At 38.0% G+C, this 25,723-nt stretch overlaps 1 protein-coding gene across 11 annotated transcripts in view; it reads right to left on the bottom strand.

Annotated features, from left to right (window-relative positions):
* Positions 1 to 2,827: 2,827 nt before the first annotated feature.
* The window catches only part of LOC105683579 (homeobox protein 10), a 59,283-nt gene continuing 36,387 nt past the window's right edge, over positions 2,828 to 25,723 (bottom strand). For 2 of the 11 annotated variants that reach the window (XM_048657786.1, XM_048657788.1), the window contains 7 exons: positions 15,443 to 15,851; positions 14,573 to 15,346; positions 14,315 to 14,494; positions 12,889 to 13,030; positions 12,661 to 12,791; positions 12,498 to 12,565; positions 4,675 to 12,409 (listed from right to left, as the gene is read on the bottom strand). In XM_048657786.1, the coding sequence (XP_048513743.1) occupies positions 12,232 to 12,409; positions 12,498 to 12,565; positions 12,661 to 12,791; positions 12,889 to 13,030; positions 14,315 to 14,494; positions 14,573 to 15,346; positions 15,443 to 15,851 (1,882 nt within the window). In that variant the 3' untranslated portion in view covers positions 4,675 to 12,231. Of the gene's footprint in view, positions 3,081 to 4,023; positions 4,344 to 4,418; positions 4,606 to 4,674; positions 12,410 to 12,497; positions 12,566 to 12,660; positions 12,792 to 12,888; positions 13,031 to 14,314; positions 14,495 to 14,572; positions 15,347 to 15,442; positions 15,852 to 25,723 lie in introns of those variants that run through there. The other 9 variants (XR_007279204.1, XR_007279202.1, XR_007279208.1 and 6 more) reach the window with 9 other exon arrangements.

Genomic DNA, 25,723 nt, shown 5'->3' on the forward strand with positions numbered 1-25,723 from the left:
CGAAAAAATTTTCTGGGTATCAGGAGAACAGAAAAACCAAGGAGGTATTTCGGAATTTAAATTTTCGGCTGAAAAATTTTCTGGGTATCAGGAGAACAGGAAAACCGAGGAGGTATTCCAAGACCTGGTGCCTCATCATGTGCATTTGTTCCACCCTGTTTATTCATTCCTAGTATGAAAGAGAGAGCAACTGATGCATTGCATGACTGACTGCATGCATGCCTGTGTCTCTGATCGTTCAATCATGCTTTAAACCGGAAGTGATAATGCAGAGCTCTAGATTGCCGGCCCTGAAAATTGAAAGTTTGCCGAAAAGTGGAGATTTGTATCAGGAGAACAGGAAACCCGAGGAGGTGGTCCGAAACTTGGTGCCTCATCATGTGCATGCATTCAATCCTTCATGATTATTCCTAGTCTGATAGAGAGAGCGACTGATTCTTTGCAGAACTAACTATATGCCTGCCTATGTATTTATTTATTCAATAAATCGTAGACAAAAGGGGAAAAGAATAATTTCTAGCTTTAGAACAGCGTTTCCGCAGTTTATAATTTAGGCGAAAAAATTTTCCGGGTATCAGGAGAACAGAAAAACCAAGGAGGTATTTCGGAATTTAAATTTTCGGCTGAAAAATTTTCTGGGTATCAGGAGAACAGAAAAACCAAGGAGGTATTTCGGAATTTAAATTTTCGGCTGAAAAATTTTCTGGGTATCAGGAGAACAGGAAAACCGAGGAGGTATTCCAAGACCTGGTGCCTCATCATGTGCATTTGTTCCACCCTGTTTATTCATTCCTAGTATGAAAGAGAGAGCAACTGATGCATTGCATGACTGACTGCATGCATGCCTGTGTCTCTGATCGTTCAATCATGCTTTAAACCGGAAGTGATTATGCAGAGCTCTAGATTGCCGGCCCTGAAAATTGAAAGTTTGCCGAAAAGTGGAGATTTGTATCAGGAGAACAGGAAACCCGAGGAGGTGGTCCGAAACTTGGTGCCTCATCATGTGCATGCATTCAATCCTTCATGATTATTCCTAGTCTGATAGAGAGAGCGACTGATTCTTTGCAGAACTAACTATATGCCTGCCTATGTATTTATTTATTCAATAAATCGTAGACAAAAGGGGAAAAGAATAATTTCTAGCTTTAGAACAGCGTTTCCGCAGTTTATAGATTAGGCGAAAAAATTTTCTGGGTATCAGGAGAACAGAAAAACCAAGGAGGTATTTCGGAATTTAAATTTTCGGCTGAAAAATTTTCTGGGTATCAGGAGAACAAGAAAACCGAGGAGGTATTCCAAGACCTGGTGCCTCATCATGTGCATTTGTTCCACCCTGTTTATTCATTCCTAGTATGAAAGAGAGAGCAACTGATGCATTGCATGACTGACTGCATGCATGCCTGTGTCTCTGATCGTTCAATCATGCTTTAAACCGGAAGTGATAATGCAGAGCTCTAGATTGCCGGCCCTGAAAATTGAAAGTTTGCCGAAAAGTGGAGATTTGTATCAGGAGAACAGGAAACCCGAGGAGGTGGTCCGAAACTTGGTGCCTCATCATGTGCATGCATTCAATCCTTCATGATTATTCCTAGTCTGATAGAGAGAGCGACTGATTCTCTGCAGAACTAACTATATGCCTGCCTATGTATTTATTTATTCAATAAATCGTAGACAAAAGGGGAAAAGAATAATTTCTAGCTTTAGAACAGCGTTTTCGCAGTTTATAATTTAGGCGAAAAAATTTTCTGGGTATCAGGAGAACAGAAAAACCAAGGAGGTATTTCGGAATTTAAAATTTCAGCTGAAAAATTTTCTGGGTATCAGGAGAACAGAAAAACCAAAGAGGTATTTCGGAATTTTAAATTTCAGCTGAAAAATTTTTTGGGTATCAGGAGAACAGAAAAACCAAGGAGGTATTTCGGAATTCAAAATTTCAGCTGAAAAATTTTCTGGGTATCAGGAGAACAGAAAAACCAAAGAGGTATTTCGGAATTTTAAATTTCAGCTGAAAAATTTTTTGGGTATCAGGAGAACAGAAAAACCAAGGAGGTATTTCGGAATTCAAAATTTCAGCTGAAAAATTTTCTGGGTATCAGGAGAACAGAAAAACCAAGGAGGTATTTCGGAATTTAAAATTTCAGCTGAAAAATTTTCTGGGTATCAGGAGAACAGAAAAACCAAGGAGGTATTTTGGAATTCAAAATTTCAGCTGAAAAATTTTCTGGGTATCAGGAGAACAGAAAAACCAAGGAGGTATTTCGGAATTTAAAATTTCAGCTGAAAAATTTTCTGGGTATCAGGAGAACAGGAAAACCGAGGAGGTATTTCGGAATTTCAAATTTCAGCTGAAAAATTTTCTGGGTATCAGGAGAACAGAAAAACCAAGGAGGTATTTCGGAATTCAAAATTTCAGCTGAAAAATTTTCTGGGTATCAGGAGAACAGGAAAACCGAGGAGGTATTTCGGAATTTCAAATTTCAGCTGAAAAATTTTCTGGGTATCAGGAGAACAGAAAAACCAAGGAGGTATTTCGGAATTCAAAATTTCAGCTGAAAAATTTTCTGGGTATCAGGAGAACAGAAAAACCAAGGAGGTATTTCGGAATTTAAAATTTCAGCTGAAAAATCTTCTGGGTATCAGGAGAACAGAAAGACCGAGGAGGTATTCCAGAACCTAGTGCTTGATCAGGTGCATGAATTTCATCCTGTCTAACAAATCTCATTCCTATAAAGTATGATGAACACGTTACCAAGTGGCATTCAACGTCAATTAGACTATGACTTTCGGAGGGCTTTTTGGTGATGGATCATTAATAAATTCCGACAGATCATTGAAAATAATATCAATTTATTGAGATAGAAGAGTACTCTTTTACAAGAATTGTTTTACAATATAAATTCATAGAGGTTTCCTATCGAATGATCGTTCTCATTGATTCGAAAAGTACATAATCTCGATCTACATCATGAATAATGTATTGATTTTTGTTTGGTACACTAACGAGAAGTCATACAGATGCTCCGCTAAGTCTTGTCTCCTGAATGCGAAGAGGAGTTTCTTTGCAGCTGCCGGTTATCCATCTGTAACAAAAGACAGAAGAATCATTCATTGGAATACAACTGAACCGTGGAGTTATTGAGTGATGAGTTATCATGAACATCACCCGCCCCTGCAGAATGACGGACCATGATGATTATGAACAAGATCTGCGCGTGTTGACGCACCCTGAGGACTCTTCATTCTGACTCTCATGAAAATGATGCACTCCGAATACGCTTTATTTTGACCTCAAGAAAAATGATGGACCCTTCTTACGCTATATTTCGACTTCAGAAAGAATGATGCACCCTGCACGCGCTTTATTTTGACTTAAAAAAAAATGACGCACCCTGCACGCGCTTTATTTTGACTTCGAAAAAAATGACGCACCCTGCACGCGCTTTAATTTGACTTCGAAAAAAATGACGCACCCTGCACGCGCTTTATTTTGACTCTGAAAAAAATGACGCACCCTGAATGCGCTTTATTTTGACTTCGAAAAAAATGACGCACCCTGCACGCGCTTTATTTTGACTTCGAAAAAAATGACGCACTCTGCACGCGCTTTAATTTGACTTCGAAAAAAATGACGCACCCTGCACGCGCTTTATTTTGACTCTGAAAAAAATGACGCACCCTGATTGCGCTTTATTTTGACTTAAAAAAAAATGACGCACCCTGCACGCGCTTTATTTTGACTTCGAAAAAATTGACGCACCGTGCACGCGCTTTATTTTGACTTCGAAAAAAATGACGCACCCTGCACACGCTTTATTTTGACTTCGAAAAAATGACGCACCCTGCACACGCTTTATTTTGACTTCGAAAAAATGACGCACCCTGCACGCGCTTTATTTTGACTTCGAAAAAAATGACGCACCCTGCACGCGCTTCATTTTGACTACATTACAGCTAGCGCCATGTGGCGGAATTATTGCGAAATAAATTCTCAAATTCCAGAGGTGGTAAAGTTCGGTGACGTACCGTACAGCTAGCGCTATGTGGCGGAGTTCTCGCGAACTTCATTTTTAATCCAAAAGTGGTAAAGTTTGGCAGACCATCAGATTCCCACCATCAGAAATTTTCAGGGTGCGTCATTCTATAATATTCGTATTCGAAAATGTTCAGGGTGCGTCATTTTTACGATAGTTAAATTCAAGCGTATTCAGGGTGCATCATCTTACAAGAGTCGGAATGAAGAGTTTGTAGAGTGCGTGATCACCCACCGACTTGGCAAATAAAAATTTCCAGGGTGCGTCATTCCAGAACGCGTCCATTAAAAAATTCCCAGGGTGTGTCATCTTCTACAGACTCAAAATAAAAACGATCAGGGTTGCGTTATTCTCAATAGAATTGAATAAACTTTCTGATAATCCCACCCAATCGCAAGTGTTTTCAGGGTGCGTCTTCCCTGATATTGTTGAGTGAGTGTTTTGATGATTACACCAAAGTGAAGTCAGGGTGCGTCACTCCGACCAAAGTTTCGTTGGTCCATTAAGCCGTTTAGATCTGTTGCCAGAGTGCTCGAAGACGGTTGATGGATCGATCAGAAGCAGCGTCATTCGCCTAAAGCCCAAACGAACACAAGATATCACAAGGGAAGGAATCTCATTTAATTTATAGAAAAAAATTTTATAATCGTATCATATTTCATGTTTGTATTTAATATGTGCACATATATATTGCATATATATGTAGGTATATAACGGCAAAAATTATTCACTCTAAAATATGAACTGAGGTAGTTAGATTGCCTTTACAACGAAATAAGACAGGCTCTCAACCGCAAAACGTTGTAAATTGATGTCATAATCTGAAAAAAAATTCCTTTTTCTTCTAAATTTTAAATAATAGAAACGAAAAATTATACGACTAAAATTTGCGTATCGATAGTAATAATAATCATAATCATAATATAATGATAATGCTTGTGACAACCTTAATACTTATTCATAAAATAAAAACTACATCGGATAATAATGCTGATAATGAGAAATAATCTATGAAAGTCGAAACACAATTTAGTAATGAAACGAAAATCCATGAGTGTGACATAACGCGATCGAGTGTGTGTCTCAATCGTACTCATATTCCATATAATACGCAGATCCGTATCACTTCTTATCGCAGTTTTAGATTAGGGTATGGATTGTAACAGCTATGTGGTGTCTTTTTCCCTTACATATTACATAGTAAGAAGATCAGTAACAAAATATTTTTATTTTTCGCGTTACGTGTTTACGGGTTTCAATAATAAAAATGTTCAGGCGATGATCACCGTTTCTGAAATTAATTTTATACGTTTCATGTTTTTTTTTTTCATTCATTTCTTCGTCGATTCGTCTAATAGACATATAACTCAACAAAATTTTATCCAGTCGTAAAAGGATCGATGTTTTTGGATGACATTACACGAATAAAGTTAAATCTTATTGATACGAAGGGATGAAAAATATTCTCATCGTCATTCAATCTACGTTATTTTTAGGAATTATCCAGTGAGACCCCTCCTGGTCATTGCGGTTAAACCTTTCTTTGTGGTGAGAAATATTTCCATGTTCAGTATAGTAACTCCGGCAAGCATATAATGAAATAATTAACTAATTTATTTCGACAAAACATTTCGATTTTATCATTGTGTAAATATGTTACTTGAATCGATATGATTTTGGCTTCAGAGCTTTCATAATTTCCTTTCATGTTTTTTTTTCATTTATGTTTTATTTGTTTATTCATTTTTTCTTCTTTTGAGAACGAAAAGTCTATCAAGAGTTTAATCAAAATCGAGCGAATTGGAATAATATCGATCGTTAAGAATAAATAAAAAAACCCAAGGAGAAGAGATTGATTCAAATGAATTGTTTTCCTCAATTAATATATCAACGTTTCATTCTAGAAAAGATTATATCTGTAGATACCGCTAATTCTTGGTTGTACAATGAAGAAAAGATATGAATTACCGGACGATTCGTCTAGAATAATTTTATAATGAGGGTGATTGTCGTCTAGAGTGTCGCTGCAAATTTGCAAATAAATTTAATCAAACAAACTACCTGAGCATATTTTTTTTGCTTTCTTTCGTTTTCCCACTTCCTTTTTCTCTTTTCCCTTCATCATTGTATAATCATTTACGTACATATTTTATAGAATTTTATAATAAACGAACACCAATGATAATATCGTGTAATGTATACATAAATGTAATGTGAATGTTTTTTTTTTGCCTGTGTAATGTAACTACGAATACGTGAGATAACGTAGGTATAGCTTGTATAGAATGCCGAATTCTATCTACACACTATAATGGGATGATGATGAAATTCAATTATACAAGAGAGAAACACGTACGAGTCTTCATATTATTATTATTATTTCTTTTCATTTTTCTGGTTTTTTCCTTTTTATTTTTCCCTTCATTCGAATGAACGCTTATATATATTATTAATAGTGATAATAATAATAATAATAATAATAATATTAATAAAATTAATAATTCATCCATCGACGATCGATAATAATTAATAATCAATTTCAGTTTATCATCTATTTCGTCGTATGAACACAATCCGAACATACCCGTTATTACAATAATAATATTAATATATGTATCCGACCTCGTGATCTTTTATACATTTTTTTTCTTTCATTCATCAGCTATCATAGGTTGTTTCTTTTCCTTTTCTTTTCTTCTAATTTATCTTTACACAAACAGAGACACACGTCGACATAACCCGGGCACCCTTTAAAAAACTTTTCATCCGAAAACTAGTAAGCTTCAATTTTTTTTCAAATATTCTTGCGAGTAACACATATCATTCATCAATCCTTGAGAAGATTTTCTTTCCCCTTACGTTCTTTCATTATTTTCTACGCACACTTTTTCTATCATCGTTAAGCTGAATAATCACTTTTGATTTTACCAGCGTCAAATGTCAATAGTAATAACGATAATTATTTCGTGTCTCTTATTGTTGCATTTTTTCCTCTCTCGAAATAACAAGACAATTAATGCTCGTTAAAAAAAAAATTATGCGACAACTATGCGCCAATGAGGCTGGTGATGGTTATTAGAAAAATCGGATTTATCACGCCACGACTAATTTAGGTAATTATGTATTTTATTTTATTTTTTTCTCTTGTCCTTTTCTTTCAAACCTTCACACTCAATATTTATCATTATAAATACTATAACCTCACGCATCTGACTTTTTCATAATATTAATAATAATAATAATAATTTTACCGAGACTTATTTTTATTCATTCATTTCTTTTTGTTTTTTCATTCTCGATCTTGTTTGTTTTTTTTTTACTTCATTTTAATTTATTTTTGCAAAAATACCGAAACAGTATACAATAGTTTCCTTTATTTTGTTTAATTTCATTAAATTTAAGTTGTTTTTTTCTTTCTTACTTTGACGAAGACCTTTAAGTATTTTATTATTTTTTCTCCCTTAATATTGTTTAATTTTAGTATCTTTATTTACAGCTGTCTAAAAGTTAAGTGAATACAACGGTTTCAATCTTCTTTTACTTCAACATTTTTTTCCTCGCTAATCGCGCAAAATTAAATTGCTCAATACGTGCCGTAGTATAGGGTATAATGTATGTACTTTGTATTTAATTTATATTCATTTATCGACTGGATAATCACAAATTTCGTCTTGATTTCGTACCGGCTGTCAGAAGGAAATAAATGATGTAGCTGTACGAAACGAACGTAAATATAATTGTAAAATTTTTCACAAATAAACTCTACTGTCATGAATTTACTCTTCTACGTTTGTTTTCCTCGTTATAAAAAGATGTAAAACTGATCATGTTATTATAGTCTAGATAAGTTATGAAATAAAATGAAATAAAATATTTATTAAATTAAATTAAATTGTGATTTCATGATATTGGAATATCTTAACACTTTGTCTGCAGAATATTTCTTACCCATTCAAATCCAACTTTAGTTATAATTAACAAAATTTTCAGTTTTTTTTTTTTCTTTCATTTTCTCTAATCCCTTTTACTTAAATGTTTTCGCGATGAGTTAACTTATTTTTAGAACGAATGATTTGATTGGTCTTGAAACGGGGCTAAGAAAAAAAAAATTTATCGTGATAACACAGTAAATTGCATGTGTAATTAATATTTTATGATCTACTAAACATTTACATTTCGTAGCAAGATTATATATAAAGAGAGAGAAAGGGGGAGAGAGAGAAAGAAAGAGATGATATTGTAAATTAAGTGACAGGAAATTTCGGCGTTGAAATTGATTTTGGTGAATTCCAACTCTGTGATTTCATATTATTAGAGGTATCGTTTTTCAAAAATCAATAATATTACCAAGATGTGATACTACTCCCACCAATCATGTCAAGACGTGGAGAACATTTATTTCATTTTTATTTTATTTTTTCATAACAAAGCCCTGCGATATCGAGAGAATGAGAAATTATTAATCGACAACAACACAGTCGCACTCTGATTTTATACAGCATATTTTCCTAATTACGATTTATAAACATAATTATTATTATTATTATTATTGTTAGTATTACTATTAGATTCAGCCATATGTATATATTTAATCATTTTTTCTTTCGTATTTTTTCTTTCTTGTTATTATTCATTTACAAGGAGTCATCACCGACCGAGCCAAGTCATTATTTTCTTTCTTTCCTTTTTCACATTAATTTAATTTTTTTTCTTCTTTCTCGACAATAACTAACATAATTTGTACCATACTTTGTTTATTATTATTATTATTATTATTTTTTATGCCATGAAGTTTTTTCTTTTTACCTTTGTTTTATGAAAATTGGACCACTATTCAAATACACTTGATTTTCAAATTTTTTCAAAATCAAAGAAAAGTAGGTATTTTTTTTCTTTTTTGTTCTATCGAATATGAATTCAGAACAAAAACAAATTGAAAAAAAAAAACTAATTTGTCGAACAAATCGAGTATTGTGACGAGATATATTTAGAGAGAGATATACGTTGCAAATTACTACGATATCATAATTTATTTTTAATTTTTTCTTTCTAGTGTGAATCGTGAATATGATGCGAAATGATAAATGGAACCTTAAGCTCTATTATCCTAGGTGGGAGTTTACGACTCGATCGGAAAATGGCCCTTTTCCTTATTAATCACAAAGAAAACAATAATAATATTTCTTTAAATTTACTTAACGATCTCAGTCTATGATCGGGTGCCTGATTCTCACAAATTTTTTCAATCTGATTTTCATCATTAAGATCCAGTCCAATATTACCATATCATATTAAATGATTGAACAAGAATAATCTTACCCTACCTGACGTAGTAGGTATAATGATCAATCCGAATAATGATCAACGGTTACATAGAAAATCCTTGTTCAAACATTCGGTGAAATTTTTGCCATGAGTTTCTTCTTATTATTTTTCATTTATTCATTTACATGTACTTTTTGTTTTTTATTTTTTCGAGATCAAGTGTGACTCGATGAATCCCGTCGCTGACTGCGTACTCTGCGTTTAATATTCGTAAGATTTTTATGATAATATTTTAGTATCGAGAATAATAGAAAAAAATTCAAATTTAATCGCAAGTTACGGCGATTTGAAAAAAGCAAAATAATTCACTTTGGGTTTTTCCAAATTCTGCGACAGGTTGACGTATTCAATAGAAAAAAAATCAAACACAGGATACGTAGTAGCAATGGCACGGTCACACCACGAAAAAAAAAATATTCAATCGATGATCAAAGAAGATATGAAATCCTAATCACATGATTCCGTGCAGACTTCTCGAGTCATCAATTTTCAATTATGATAGAAAAAAAAAAAAAAATAATATATATGATCGATGCAATAAATACGAGATTGAACGTTATGGCACTAGAAGACAGTATAGCGCGAAGAAAAATGATACACATTATTAAAAATAAAACAAACTGAGGAGTGCCTGAACAGAAAAAAGTAATAAAAAAAAAACAATATAAATATGAAATGGAACGTTTGACTGTACAAATGTTTCGTCAAGATGGAATTCAGACGACTGACATTTTATTTCGGCAGTGTCAATTTTTTTTTAATGAATTTCTTTCTTGTAATTTGGATCTCAAAAACATTTTGAACAAGATAGTTTTTACTGTTGTGATTATAATAATTATTATAACGTTTTATTCTTCTTTGTTTATTCTTTAAATAAAGTCACGAATATTAACGCGAATTCGAATCGCATTTAGGTTTCTTTTTCGTTTTTTTGTTTTTTTTTTTTCGTTTTTTGTATAAAAAATTTCAGCTCTGGCTGCCAATAAAAAAGCATGACAGCTGGCAGTGATTTTGGCAGTGAAATTATTTGATAAGTGGCAGTCGATTTCTCCATTTTATAGTTTTTAGTATACTTAAGGATTAAGAATTAAGGTACGCTAATCTATGATCCCAGGCGTCACGTCGAGGGTTTCAAATAATTCATCTAACTATATACAGGTCTGTTCTATCCACGTTTACACGCACGGCACATTTTATATAATTATTCATATAATATTATTTGACAAATTCAAATATTCATTTATATTAATTCACGAAACCTGCCATTACGGGGAAGGATGATTGAGATTGAATCGATCGTATTCCATTGAATGAAAAGACTCAAATTTAGTCTAATTCTTTTTCTTCGTTTTTTTTTTTTTCATTCTCCGATAATTTGCACATTAATATGGAAAGATTAAAAACGACGGAGGTAGATTTATTTCCGTTCTCCATCCATCGCTAAGTTTCAATACGATTAGGTTGAATAATTCATATTTAAGAGCAGGAAATCTCTAACGATTAGGTAAATAATGACGTTACATAGACTAGTCACACCGATTGATTGATTGAATGATTGATCAAGTGCCATTCAAAGGAATAATAATAATAATAATAATAATGACGATGATGATAATAATAATGATGATAATGTGAATAATAATAATAATAATAAAACATGCGTGTACGCAGATATAACTAGACGGCTATAGATCTACCAGAATACATACAATTAAACTTTTAATTATCAATAAGCCTAAGATTGTTAATTACACATATTGGCAGTGATTCTTAGCTGTTGTGTATTATTCTCCCCTTTACTTTTCTTTTCCTTTTTTTTTTTTGTCTTATTCTTTATCTATATCATCATCATTTCGATTCTCTCCAAGTTTTCTCTAATGTACAATATTTATCAACTATACCTACACCACTCGTCGAAAGGGAAAAATGAATTTCGCGCGGAAAATACATTCAACTATAAACCATCGAACGAGTGATCCAAATTCAAGTCCATATACGGTGTTTTTCTAGAAAACATTCGAGATCGAGTCGGCCGTTGGCGATTAATAACCGATTCGCGCCCATTTATTATTTCGTTGGTATAATTTTTAATGCGTCAGGATTTCAGCCCGATTGATGTACTTAAACGCCGGCCAACCCAAAATTATTTTCTCAACCCGCGTTCATACGATTAACGTCGCTCTAACAAAATCATTTTATTTTATTTTTTTTTTGTTTTTTTGTTTTTTTCTTTTAATATATCTTACCTTTTAATATGTAATTTTCGAACTCACGTTGCCATTGAGAAGTTTGTTCCGAGCTCAAGTCCAGAAATGCCAAGACCGATTTAGATATTAATTGATTTTCGTAAGGCCACCAGAGTGATCACCTCCTTAAATGGTTAACTAACAGATAATACTTAATTAGTTGAAAATCGTTATTCAATAGATTTTACAAGTTAGGGAAACATCCATGGTGAGGCACTTTTGGTCGACCCGGCTTTTCTGGAGTCGATCATCGCGTCGTGAACAATAAGAAATTATAAACATACTAAAATTAATAATTATTCTAGTGTTTTTATCATTGATTAAGCTAAATAAATTAAAAGTACCTTATACCTCATTGTTCAACTCACATTATGGATTGTTGTCCGCTGTCTTTTGCTTTGTTTGTTTTTTTTTTTCTATATTCGGCCTCCAACTAATCATCAGGAGTGCAAAAAACTCTGTTAAGATAGCCCCGTGCGAGGCCTGTGGCTTTTATAAGATTCTCGCAACCTAGGGGACAAATTTTTCTCCATTAGATTCGTTATCTTCCGTTTTGTTTTTACTTCAATTTTTCTTCTTTTCTTCGTCTTCTTCTTTTTGTTTTACCATCATGCAACAATTTATTGGTATCACGAATTTTTAATCGGTTTTCGGCGTTGTTTTATTCGAGTCTGAGGGGGCATTCGACCGTTCATTGCTGGATAAAGAGCGTTGTTTACTTCGTCCGGAGAAGTAGCTGCGACACTGCATATTCTCACGTGTTTCGTAGGCTGGACCTCTGATTCTAGCACCCATTCGTCCGGCGCTCTGAAAGGAAACGTTATCAATAAATGACCAATATCGGGACTGAACGATTCAAAGGGAGTTCATTGTTTGCAATGCTGACTAAACTCACATGTCTTGTGGGTACCATCTTAACAACACTTTAGTCTTTCCATCCATTTCTACCCTTCGAGCTAAGACCTAGAAGAATAAAAACGAAAGCGCGCACGTTGGAAGATTTTCTTATGTATGAATAGATATAACAACGCTCCAGTTTCCCGCAAGATTTCACTCACTTGACTAGTTAGCGCCATTGCATCGCCTGGTGTTTCCGCTAATCGGCCTTGCGTACGAGTCCGGGCAAGTTCTAACAACCGATGATGCAGTCCTTCCATAACACCGGTATCGACAAAGTCGAATAATCTCGCTGCGAGGGGGTAGGAAAAGAGACGAAAAAAAATAAATTATCACACGAATAAAGTGAGATCACCGGTCGATCGCTGTTCGATGTTAGAGTTACTTACCGGACCAGGGCTGTCGCCTGTATCTGAGACGTTTGCCATTTCTTCTAACCAATTTTCCACCAGTTTCACAACTTTTTCTACTGCTGCTGCTGCTGGTTTCGGGTTGATTGAAGTGACCGTTGACATGTCGTTCCAATGTAATCTGTAAAAAGCCGATCGAAAAACGGATTAGAAAATTATCCACAGGCATCTTCCAGGGATAGCGCCGTTATAAATTTTGAAATGACGATGTCCAATGTAAAATTTGGCGACAGAACCACGATGCCTGATTACTCTGTATACCTACGACTGCAACCACATTTCGAAATCATTTTTTTTTTTTTTCACTTTGGGTCAGCATATATATATTCATCATCATCATCATCATCATCATCATCACCATCATCATCATATCATCATCATCATCAATATCGTTCAAGGGAATTCCACATTCAGGGAAATTGGAAAACAAGAACAATTTTCTCAAGCGAGATCATCGAATAAAATTGTTCAATGCCTAACGTATCGATATGTATGTACATCTTTTTCTTCGGGTAGATCAAATATTGCGACAGGTTTATGGTTGATCCGTTAGGATATTATTGGACGAGATAAATCGGTTCAGCTGTCACTGGAAAATGCCCTGCGCTGATTTTATATTTTTTCCTTACAGACAAGATGAAGCTTCTTCAGAAGTAGGGATGAAGGGCGATCATAACTATTCCATATCCAAGAGCAGATAAATTAATTGGAATTTAAGGCTCGTGAGGATGAATGACATCTAAATTAAAATACATTACCCAATTCTGTGCACAAACTTTCAAAAGATACATTTAAATAATTCTCCACAATCTTAGTTGAACGATTTTGCAGGACATAAATTTTGGTTAGTTGACAGTAAGGGGATTAAGAATTATTTTTTTCTTTTTTCCCCCCAATCAATGTGGAAGTTTTATAACATTTGCCATGGAGGTCAAGGAAACTGTGGATGGTAACTCTGAGATAAATTCGCACATACATGGAGGAACATTCAACGGATTCTTCGTCAACTCACAAATATTTTCTACTACCCACCTACAGCTCATAACTAATTACTACGCATGGATAGGTAAAGATCATAAAATTTGAGCATCGGATAATACGTAATCCACAGAATACCATATGCGTATTGATTACACAGTTACATTCTTCCTTTCCTTAATTTTTCTTTTTTTTCTTTTCCCTCTTTGGGAAAAGTTTCCATCAGTTACTTTTGTCCAAAATATCCATCGCGTCAACGATAATTCGAAAATAAATTATTTCAACGAGTGTTGTATTGAATTTCACGATATTTTTCCATGAAAATTTGCGAGGGATATTTTGGCATCTGCCATGTCATACGCGATAACCATCACCACGAGATATGTTGTATATCGTCATCCTTATTACTTTTAATGCGCAACAATACCTGTGAGCTAAATCTGCTACCGCATCCATCCACGATACATCTGAACGGTTTGTTTCCACCATGCGACAAAACGTGTCTCTCCAACCACCGACGAGAGCACGACGTTCTTCCTTGTACTTTACACCCTTGCCAATGACAGATAAAATTATCGCCACCCGTCTGAGTATTGATGTGAGCGACCTGCAATTAAAAATTAAAAATAACGAATCATTCATTTTCGTTACGACTCGTTGTCGCGTTATTTCCGATTCAACCGACCTGTAAATGTTCGAGAAGACCGCTGCTGGATTCAAATCTGGCATCGCATCGGTCCCACCTGCAGATGCCAGTATCCGTTGTCTGTGGTCTATTTTTCCCCGGTGCTTGCGCCGGAAATCTGATGGTTGTCGGAGCTGACAAAATGGGTGACAATTGTTGTTCGGGTTCTTCGTCGGCCCTCGTAGAAACGTTGTTCTGAAGATCAGCCGATTCGACGGTAGGCGATAGCCTCGACAGGTGCAATTCGTTTTGAGATCTTGTCGGTACGATGGTGGATGTTAAATTATTATTTTCATTGACGGTTGGTTTAGCGAATACGTTGTCTCTAAAATCGACACCTATTTGCACACCGTCTATGGAAGTCTTTACCGTCCCCTGAGGATCGGGTTTCGGATCGGGACTAACATCCGACGGTAGTCTCAGTGATGATAATTTAACCGCTGGCAGTGAATTCAGAACGTTGGTGGAAGTAGGTAGACTAGGCACTGGATTCTGGAGCTTCTCTATCTTGTTATTATTATTGTTATGGTTGTTCGGATTATTGTTGTTATTATTATTGTGCACCGCTCTCGGCGCGGCAACCGGTAGCTTCTTCATAGGCGGTGGTGACGTAGTCATGGTGCGAACTTCCCAGTCGTTCGTCCTTCCGTTCGGAGGTACGGTCCCGAGGTATTTGGCGAGTCCTCCCTTGTGGGTCCTTTGAACGGTCGGTGGACGTCGAAATTCCGGTGAACTTTTGGCGACCATCATCGACATGTCCAAGGATTTCTTCACCTGTGCAAATGAACATGAGATAAAAATGACCCTGGCAAAAGAAAACACCTCCCTCCTCCTGCAAACGAAAATTACTGTCTCCGATCTACGCGCTACCTTGATTTGCTGCGGTTTGATCTGGGTTTTGAAATATTCCGTGATTTTTCCCTGCGTGCATGGCATTCCTCCGTTCGTCCCGTCGTGTAAATGAAGGTGCTGATTGTGATGGGTCTTTCCTCTGGTCGTTGGATCCGCGGCTCCGGCCTTTGGTAGGGTGCCAGCTTCCGGTTCACCCTTAATTTTCTTCAAGGTAGAACACGCCGTGGCGGCTAAGGGAGGTGTCCAAGGCCATTGCGCCCCCCTGATGGGGGGTGGCGTGGGGGGCGCCAGTTTGTGTTGATTACCGGAGCCGGTTGTTCGAATACCGGCGAGACCCTCGTCGCTACTCGTACTACAGGGTGAACCGGGTTCGGTTATATCGCTGGTCCCGCTGCTGCTGCATTCGCCGCATGAAACGGCCACGCCACTGTTGAACAAAAACTTGAATATCTTAGAAAAAGTAATCGCTCAATATTTCAACATACCGATATCACGTTAAAATAACCAATAATCCCGCATGCTTTTCGACTCTATGAATATTCTCGGTTGTTTCTCCAGAAGCGTATTATTCGGAAAAAATGTCGAAAACTCTTTCAATTCCCGTATCGCGCTATGAACTACCGATTGAAATTACGAGCTCCACCGTCATCACGATGTTGGGAAATTGCGCGCTTACCAAATAATTATATTACCCCCAGGACGAAAACCCGATTACAAGCCAGACATTGCCAATTGCGCTGGATGTTCCGGGACGAGAAATTTTCCAGAAATTATGACAGTGTTTCGATTCCGTCAGTTGCAGAGACAATAATTATTATTGATCCTCGACGGAGAGAGAGGGAGAGAGAGACGCGGCGATACAACTCTTGAAATATATTTCAATACGAGAAAAAGATCGCGATATCGATGTGAATTTAACATCAGAGAAAAATGATCGAATAATGCGATGATCTTCCGGACACGCGATTGGCGAACTTTTGAAAAATTTTCAAAAGACAATAGAAGCCATTCAAAGTAAATGGATTGCTATTTAATTACGAACGCACAATAATGAGTATAAATCTCTGCGCGTATGGTACATCGATAATCAGGAGGGTCAATGGTCTGATATTTTAATATTAGTTTGTTAGTTTACTAGTTTTCCGATGAGCTTTGTAGAAATTTAAAGGTTCGAGTGCGCGAACACTGTGTTCGAGCTAGCCGGGGGATAGCTGGATAATTTTCTATGCACATGTGTGCGGTTACCTATCTATGTATATTATACTTATGTGCGGTGTATTTCACAGGGATAGGACGACGAGACTATATTCATCGCGTTAGCCGGAGTGCAGGGACGTGACGTGGCACTCTTGGACTCTTGAAATACAACGCGCTGTTTTTAACGAACAGAACACCGCCGCTTGCTTCCTTTCTTTTTCATTTATTTATCTATTTATTTTTTCCTTTACTTTTATTTTCCCCAGCCTCTCCCGGGCGCTCAACATCACGTCTCCCGCATGCGGACCTCTTACCTTCACCTGCAATATTATGACGCAAAAATAATAATGAAAAAGTGAAAAATATCGGCTCGCTAAATGAGAAAAACTCGCGGAATTTTCTCTCGGCTGGTATTTTTAGGGTGGTTTGTTTTTTTTTTTTTGAATCCGTCCCACTACTTCCGCTACTAAAACTTGGATTATCGTTGACTAAAATTCGAACGAAAAGTGCACTCTAACCCGGAAAAGTGTCGAGAAATTCTAGGAGTTTGACAGAGAACGGTTGAAAAATAACTCGAGTGACTTTATCATCCATGTAACGAAGATAGGGGCGATGTCGATCGGCGAATAATGAATTGCTTGAGATAATTAAAAATCTAAAACACGTTTCGAGTGTCGTTGCGATTTCATCCGTGGTTAGGTATTACGGCGAAGGCGATTACGGTACGGCAGATAGAAATTGAATGCATTTTCTATGTGTGTTACAAAACTATGTACGGTATATATGTACAAGTATTTGCATCGGGGTATCTAAATAGAACGGTTGTTAACCCTATACCACGTTGCGCTTTACTCGACCGAACTGCATGTGCAAGATTTTGCGACGGTGTTCGCGGTGTCGCTGCCACCGCTGCCGCTGCCTTTACCACCAATACAAATATATCATTTAGCAAATGGTCACAGTAAGTTCGTACCGTTGAACCTTTCAAGACATACACACCCGGGTTCATTTGCCCGATGGTGCAACGTTTTCTCTCCTTACCCCCGGATGGATAAGCCTTGCAGTCCGTTCGTCGTTCGTTCGCTACACGATGTGGCGATGCCAACGAAACGAACGAAACGAACGAAACTCCGACTCCGACTCTAACGTTAACGTTACCGAACGAGATAGAAGAGGAAGGAGTTCGAACGAGGAATGAGGAGGAGAAGAGTTGAAAGAGGAGTAAAGAGCGAGCGTGAGTCAGGGAAGGATGAGAGGGAAAGAAAGAAATTTAGAAGAGGGGAAATACGCCTTTGCGTAGTTGGTATTCAGTTCAAAGTTCCAGGCGGTAGAAAAGAGACTTCACCACCACCACCACCACCACCACACGCGAGCACACTCGATTCCACAAGCTCGACTCCACTCGCCGCTTCCTTTTGCTCGACTTTTTCTCGCTTACTATACTTAGAACTCGCGGAGAGAATCTTCTCCTTCGTTACGCTACCTCAAAAATCATTCCTTATTTTTCATTTTCATCCGCACGACCCAACTAGCCTCCACGCGCACCTCTGCGTACTAGAGATGCGAGGAAAAGCTGAGACGATTTTCCCTTTTTTTTTTTCTCCCCCTATTCTATCGGAAGACTATTTCGTTCGATTTTTTCCATCTCTGTACTCTGAAAAATTTTCTACTTCGTGACAGAAGTCCCCTTTAGTTTATTTTCAACAAATTTTTGTTCTTTCTTCGGTCTTTCGTTTTTTTCTTCTCCCGTACCGCGTCAATGGATCTATTTTTCATCCAGTCTTCCGTCTCGGTATATTATTTGTGAGAAGAACTGTATTTCCCCTAGCTGCAACTGTTCAACCATCCGTCGGATATTCCGAATATATCCAGAGTATTTTTCCCTAGACAATAGGACGTAGGGATTACGTGCGCCCTAAACCTAATCCAATATATTTCTGGCCTTCACCCCTCCTTTATACATCCGAGCACGGTGTAGAAAAGTCCAAGAGGGATCGAATGGTTACCAAGATACTCCTACCTTATCCGTTTCTATGGGGAAAATGTAAAAATAATCCTCCTTCGGTACAACGAAAGAAAATGAAACAAAAAATTTTGTCGAAAAAAGTTTGATAACGCAAATCATTTCATTAATTCTCAACGTGGGGGGTGGCGAAGATGATCAAAAAAGAGAGAGAAAAAAATAGGCAAACCGCGCATCAAATGTAGAAGACTGTTGCATCGCGGGTGGTGTGTAAAGACGAGACAGAAATTTAAGGGTCGACGATTTCGATCGAAGATTTTGAGGGTAGAAATTATTTTTTTTTTTCCACGATCGGTTGTAGGTATCGCGCGTACCTACGCTGTAACGTAACAGTCTCTGTGACTGTAAAGATGCAGAGTTAGGTGTGTACGGGCACACATATGTATGTGAACAAGTGAAAATGTTTCAATTTCAAATTCCCTTTCTCTCTCTATCTCTTTTACGTTTGGAAGGTGGTCTTGTCGAGGAGGAGGAGGAGGGGGAGGAGGAGAAGGAGGAGGAGGAGGAGGTGGATGGATATCCTCGCTATACTCTGCCTCCTCCTCGTTGTTGCCGGCACACTAACCTTGTCCCAAAGTTGGCCGGCATCGTCGTAGTCGTCGCTTTTCGAACGGTCGGTCGTGTGTCATTGACACAGCCAGAGAGCCAGAGAGAACCCAACGCAGCCTCCCTGCCCCCCACCCTCCTCCCCGCCCCGCGACTGTTATACAGCGTATAGTAGAATGCTTGTGGTTCCTTGCACCGTAACACAACGCACAAGTTCATTGTCACTTGCGCAACGGCAACAGAAACGGCGAGGAAAAACGGAAGCGGAAATGAAAATGGAAACGGAAACGGAAACGCTACAAAACGACCCTCGCTGGACCACGTTTCTTAATTTTCTCGATTTTCTTTCTCGCGTATTTTCAGATATATCGGACATCTGGAGAAGACGGAGAAGAATCACGTTTTTTTTCTATCTGGTAATTTTTGGAAAAATTAAACAACAACGATAATCCAATCGCAATTATCCCTGGATCCTGAACGAATTTTCTTCGTTCATTTCTCCAATTCTTTCTCGTTTTTTTTTTTCATATTTGCCTTCTACTTTTCCATTATTTTTGATATACCGTTCGTATTCACATGACTCTCTGTGTCATGTAACGCTGCGTTTACATAATGCGGTGTTATGTACATAAATATGTGTGTATGTATAGAGAAATATATGTGCCATGGCGGGTAGGTAAGTAAATTTGGCTGGCTGGCTGACTGCAGGCGCAGCAGCAGCAGCAGCAGCAGCATAAGAAGAAAAATACGGTAGAAACGGGGACGTTTCTGAAACCGCGGGACGAAGGGCGCGCGAGGGCATGAAAAGAGGGAGAAAAAAGAGGAGGAGAAAAAAAAAAAAAAAGGGCGAAGAACGAAGGGAAGGTAAGGTAAGAGAGAAGGAAGGGAAGAGGAGAGAAAAGAATGGTCGGGAAAGGGAAAAAGGGGGGCGTTTGGTATCTAATTTCGATTCTCACCGATCGATGACGGCCGGATTGATTTCTTCTTCGACTAGAAAGGTTATATATACGAACGAACAATATATGCAATATACAGGTATACAAGACCATGTCGAGGGAATTGGTATAGCGAGTCTCGAAATTCTACGAAAACGACGCGTCTGAAGGGAGACCCTTGTGCCGATCCTTAATTTCCTCGCTTCGGACGAGTTCCTATAAATTATTGCTTTTTCGTTTTTCGCTTCTTGTTTTATCTTTGCTTTTATTTTACACGACGTATAGACCTCCTACGCGTTGGCGGATAAATATATTCCATATTCTGCGATACGTTAACTATTTTTTTTCTCCATCTCTCCAGTTTTTCTTGGGATTTTTGACGGCGATTTTTTGCATTTCCTGGCTTTTTTTTCACAACGCCCCTAATTAGCCTGCAGTATTACAAACTCCTACTACGAAGTTCTGAAATTTTAGAGAACTGATAAAAAAAAGGATGAAAGGAAGAACAAATTTCTCAGCTTTACCGAGACCGTAAAGATAATAAAATTTCGTATTTCCCTAAATTTCGAAACGAGTTTCTCTCGAATTGAGGGTGGATTTTTTCCTTTGAACTTTATTAGTGTTGTCACAGTAGGGCTGTTAGGTTTAGGGTACGCTGCGTATACCAAGAAAAAGGGGAGATTAGGTGAACCAGCTGTTTCGTCTTTCGAAATCTACGAAACCCAAAGTTTATTGGTTTAGGGTTTCTTTCCACCTTTTTCCGCCTCATCCGTTTCACTTTTCATAATAATTTTATTGCAGCAAAAGGCACTGCAGTTGCTGCGGCCATATCACGACGTGATTTAAATTTTCCATAAGGGATTAAAAAAAAAAAAAAATTCAAATACAATCAAGGTAATTAAATTTTTTCTTTGTCTCTTTTTTGACATAGAAATTTCTTTCGTCTTACTTTTTTCCGTTGTTGTTTGAAACCCAAAATTTCGAGGACTCAACCGCTGTTATCCTGTTCGTTTAAATCCGCCATCCAAAATTGTTCCATAAAGTGAATTGCGGTTCATTTATAATATTTTAGAAAATTATAAGGGTGTAAAAATTAATCCTGTTAATTGCAAGGACATCACGTTACTTGGACGTCGTGTTTTCATTACTTCATTTTTAGTTGTATAGTTTTTATTGCTCCACGTAACAGCTGGATGGTAGAGTAGTTTCATGGGATGATCACGAGGAGGACGCCATTACGATTTAGTTTAAGGAGGAAGCACGTTTCCTTGATTCACGTTCTCTCGAAGATAATAAATAAATTGTTAAGAAAAATAACTTCCTTACATTCTTCGCACAAACAGCACTATACGTTTCGATAATTTTTTTAGCAGTCGATTATTTTTCCTTTTCAAATTTCATTCACAAACTTCGCAAGCGCAGAACTATATCGCGTGTACAATGCGGGTAAATTGTATTTTTCAAAGACGAAAAAGAAAAATAAAAAAACCAACTAAACTTTTACGTCGAATATTTAAGGATAAATTTTATAATGGTTATCTATTTATACGCGTATTCATATATGCCACGAGCTTTTAACGATCACTGTAAATCACCTATAGGGAACTTGGAGACTAACGGTATATATTAAAAGTATATATATACCCATAGCTATAATAGGTATTGCAACAGAATAACTCAAGGTTTTATGTACGTGTATAAAAAATCCACACATGCACAGAGACGATGGACACCGAGAATAACGATACGTGTAAAAATATCAAACTCACTGATTTTTCGTTCAAAAAAAAGAAAACGAAGAAGAAAAACTAAAGACCACGAGGTGGTCTGGTGAGGTGTGAAAATGAAGAAACGCACGTTTAACGCAGATGATCGTTACGAAGAGAAATTCGATACAGACGGAACCGATTATATTTTTCCTAGCGACTGTTACTGCCGTGGCTACGGGCGACAGCGGATCGACTGTCCGTCCCGGATCAGGTCAGAGTGACGACTGAAAGGGAAAATGCAGCCCCTCATCCCTTCGGGGTGCAAAGAGCGAGGGTGCTCGGAATTGAGCCTTGTCTGAACCAGGAGCGAAGGGCTCGCCCTAAGCAAAGTATTCTTATAAACCTAGGACCGTTCTGCCCTGTACCGTCTCACGTCCGGCTCTCTCCGTTCCATTCCATTCCATTCCGTCCGTTCTTTTCCTTTCCACTCCTTCCCGTTCCATTACTACGAAAGAAAACTTCAGGTAGAAAGGTCGACGTGTGTTATAAAACGACCTATGCACACACAAACTTCACGTGTGCGACGTACGGGGTGTCGCTAACGAATAATTTGCTTTTGATAAAATTTCCTCCCTCCCCGCGATACGCGGTGTTTCGGGGTCTTCGAATTTTCATTTTTAAGAAAAAAAAAAAGGAAAGACAGAAATCCTACGCGCGTGCGAAGTGTTATCTGGAGAAACGTGCGTCCCAATGATATCGTTAGCGAAGGGAGGAGAGAAAACAAAAAATTAATGAATGAATAAAAAATGGTGGGTCCATAAAAAGCAGATAACGAAAATGGGCGTCGAAACGAATATTCCCTGAGGTAGGATAAATTTTCAATGATAACGAATTTTCAATTCAACGATGGATTACGTTCGTGAGGATTCATCGATCGAAGCAGATGGCCATTCCGAACATTGGGATTCGATTTTTGGAAGAAGAGGAAGAAGAAAAAATAAAAAACGAGGGAGAATGGAATTTTCGTTATCTTCTTGCGATTGAGATGACACGCGTCATCGGACCGAGGATCGTGAGGATCTTAGTCATTTTATCTCGCTCGACGTAACACCGAAATAGGATACACGTCGAATGAAAAATAACAATTGCGAACTACCAAATCGACCCTTAATTTGCCTTTCATGATTCGTTTTTTTCCCCATCTTTCTCTCTTTCCACCGAATCTATAAAGGGAAAAATAAACATTGCCCACTCGCCCGTTCACCCTTATGTCGTGGGTTTTTGTTCGCACAGCCTCCTACTACGCGAAGAGAACTAAACCGTAATGGCGTCTATTTTGGAGTTAAGAGCAGCGTGGGTGGTCCCTTAAATTTCACCTTAACCTTTACCATTTTATTCATTTTTTCTCAACCCCCGAAGCAAGAAGTGATCAATTTTACAGAAACAATCAGAAATACCGTACGCGGACAACGTTAAATTTAGAACGCACTGCACCTACGCTGTATCGACTTACGAAAGGTTTCGAGAATTTCATTTAATACTTTAAATAAATTAATGAAGAAGCTGAAGAAGGAAACCCTTTTTTCCACAAAAAACTCGATCAAATTATTCGTCGAGAGCGAGAGAGAAAAAAAGTAAAATGTCATCTCTTTCTTCTTTGCCCGGGTGTTAAAAGTTAGGAAATAAATTAGATGTAAATTTCACCGATCATTGTATAGATACGTCCTAATTATAACGGTCATAACGTCCATTTAGGACAATAAACATGCTTATAATTCGACGCTTCTAAACGGAAGGAGGGGGGGAAGAAAACGTAGATAAAAAGAAAAAGGAAGAAGAGATGATGTTATACAGGTGCTTCGCATCGGCGTAAGCATCGTCGAATGTACGAAGTGCATCAACGTTGACCGGTTCAAGAACTTTTACCACCACCGTCACCCCGACTACTACTACTACTACTACCATAGCGTATATCCACCACCGCGATCGTCGTCGCGATCGCAACGATAATAATCTTCGCAGCAATGAACGAACAACACGGGGTGACTGAGGCGCGAACAACTCCTCATTTCCGGTGGCAATCGCCGGAATTACGTCATAGTTACAGGACGGAATACGTACGTGGTGGTACGGTACGGTAAGTATGCACCGTGTTTACCGGTAGAAACCGAGCTCACCGTACACTGCAAGTTACTCGCAATATATACATACATATATATATATATATCTATCTCTAAAGACATGCAGATAATATACACATTACACGTACGAAGTAACGACGAAGGGGGTGATAAGGGGAGGGAAAAGCGGTACAGTGGGAGGTACGTTCGTTCGTTCGTTCGTTCGTATGTGTACAGGTATACAGGTACACGGGGAGAAAGGGAAGGGTGTTGTACGTGCCTGACCTGGGTTAACGCCCTAGTCAACACAATGCATGCACGCATGCAGCCTTGTTTTATGTACCGGGCGCACACACGTACATGTGTACGCACATGAGCGTACGCGTATGTGCCCCCGACCATCCCATTGCATATTTCGCCAGCTTTGTTTATTCCTTCGGTCGCAGCGGCAGCAGCACCGGCCAAACAGGTCCGCGTGTTGGTGGTCATGTATCCTGTATGTGTATCATATGTGCGTGCGAGCTGTGCGATCGTACCGCACCGGACGCAGGTATCGCGAAGGGGTTGAAAAAAACGAAAGAAAGAAAGTGAAAAAAAAATGGTTTCGATTGATCGAACAACTTTCGCGAAGATTTGAAAAAGAGGCGGCAGTCCTCTCCCCCCCCGTCCCTCATTTCGGCGTTTCCCTGATCGTCGTTGTTGGAAAAGGAATTTTTTTTTTCCGTTTCGATTGAATTGAAGACGACGATCGCGAATTTATTATGAATCGATGCGAGAAAGGAACATGGAAAGGAAAAGTTTGAGAACGGAACGAGAAATCGACTCGGTGAATCAAGTTCCTCGGGATAGCGTCGAGGTACGTTACATTCTCAATCGATTGGAATTTTAAACGAAATAAAAGAAAAAAGAAAAAAAAAAAAAAGAGACGGAAAAAAGGAAAAATTCCTCATTGCGCGCGGTAAACGTTGCACAATCAATGCCGCGCGGATACACACGACATGGACACGTGTGTATCACTATTTACTTGCACAGGTACCCGGTGGAGAAACGAACGCTGCGTACGTACAATGCGAGTACACAGGTAGGTACCACATATCTAAATCACGTGACATCGCACGGTCGTGACGATGACGGTGAATTCGAAAAGGATATTATGGGTATCGGAGTGAAAAAATGATCGAAAATTTTCGACTGCGTTACTATATAATCCCGCGATTCTATGTACCGCAGAGGTTTTCCCTCCGTGTACGTTGGATCTACGATGATTTTCCATCCTAGTCGTCGTCGCCTTTATTTACAACCAGTATATATAAAGTCTGGCCCTGGCCCAGATTACACGAACACTACTATGGCATTGCAGCAGCCGCTGCCGCTGCCGCTGCACCGACTCGATTCGCGCGACTCATCATCGTCATCGTCGTCATCGTCCGCTCACTCTCATTGTCGGATAGATAACGTTATTAAACGCTCTGGAATGACGCGGCTGACTATGATCGATGGCAAATATGGGCGCAGCGTTAAAAAAAAAAAAAAAAGATGGAGAGAAACTAATCGGAGTAAAAAGAAAAAAAAAAAAAAAAAAACCACGATTACGATTTCGAACGATTCTCCATCACAATTTCCCTATCTCTTTCGTTTCGTCTTTCGTCGTTTCTAAAACTCGCGCGTACGGGCAATGATCGTACAACGATACAAGTTTTCAATTTTTACAAACGAAATACAGCGAATAACCAACCGACTAACGAGCGTTAGAACGCTAGGCTTTTTCT

The sequence above is a fragment of the Athalia rosae genome, chromosome 7, assembly GCF_917208135.1.
Source record: "Athalia rosae chromosome 7, iyAthRosa1.1, whole genome shotgun sequence".
Classification (NCBI taxonomy): Eukaryota; Metazoa; Arthropoda; class Insecta; order Hymenoptera; family Athaliidae; genus Athalia; species Athalia rosae.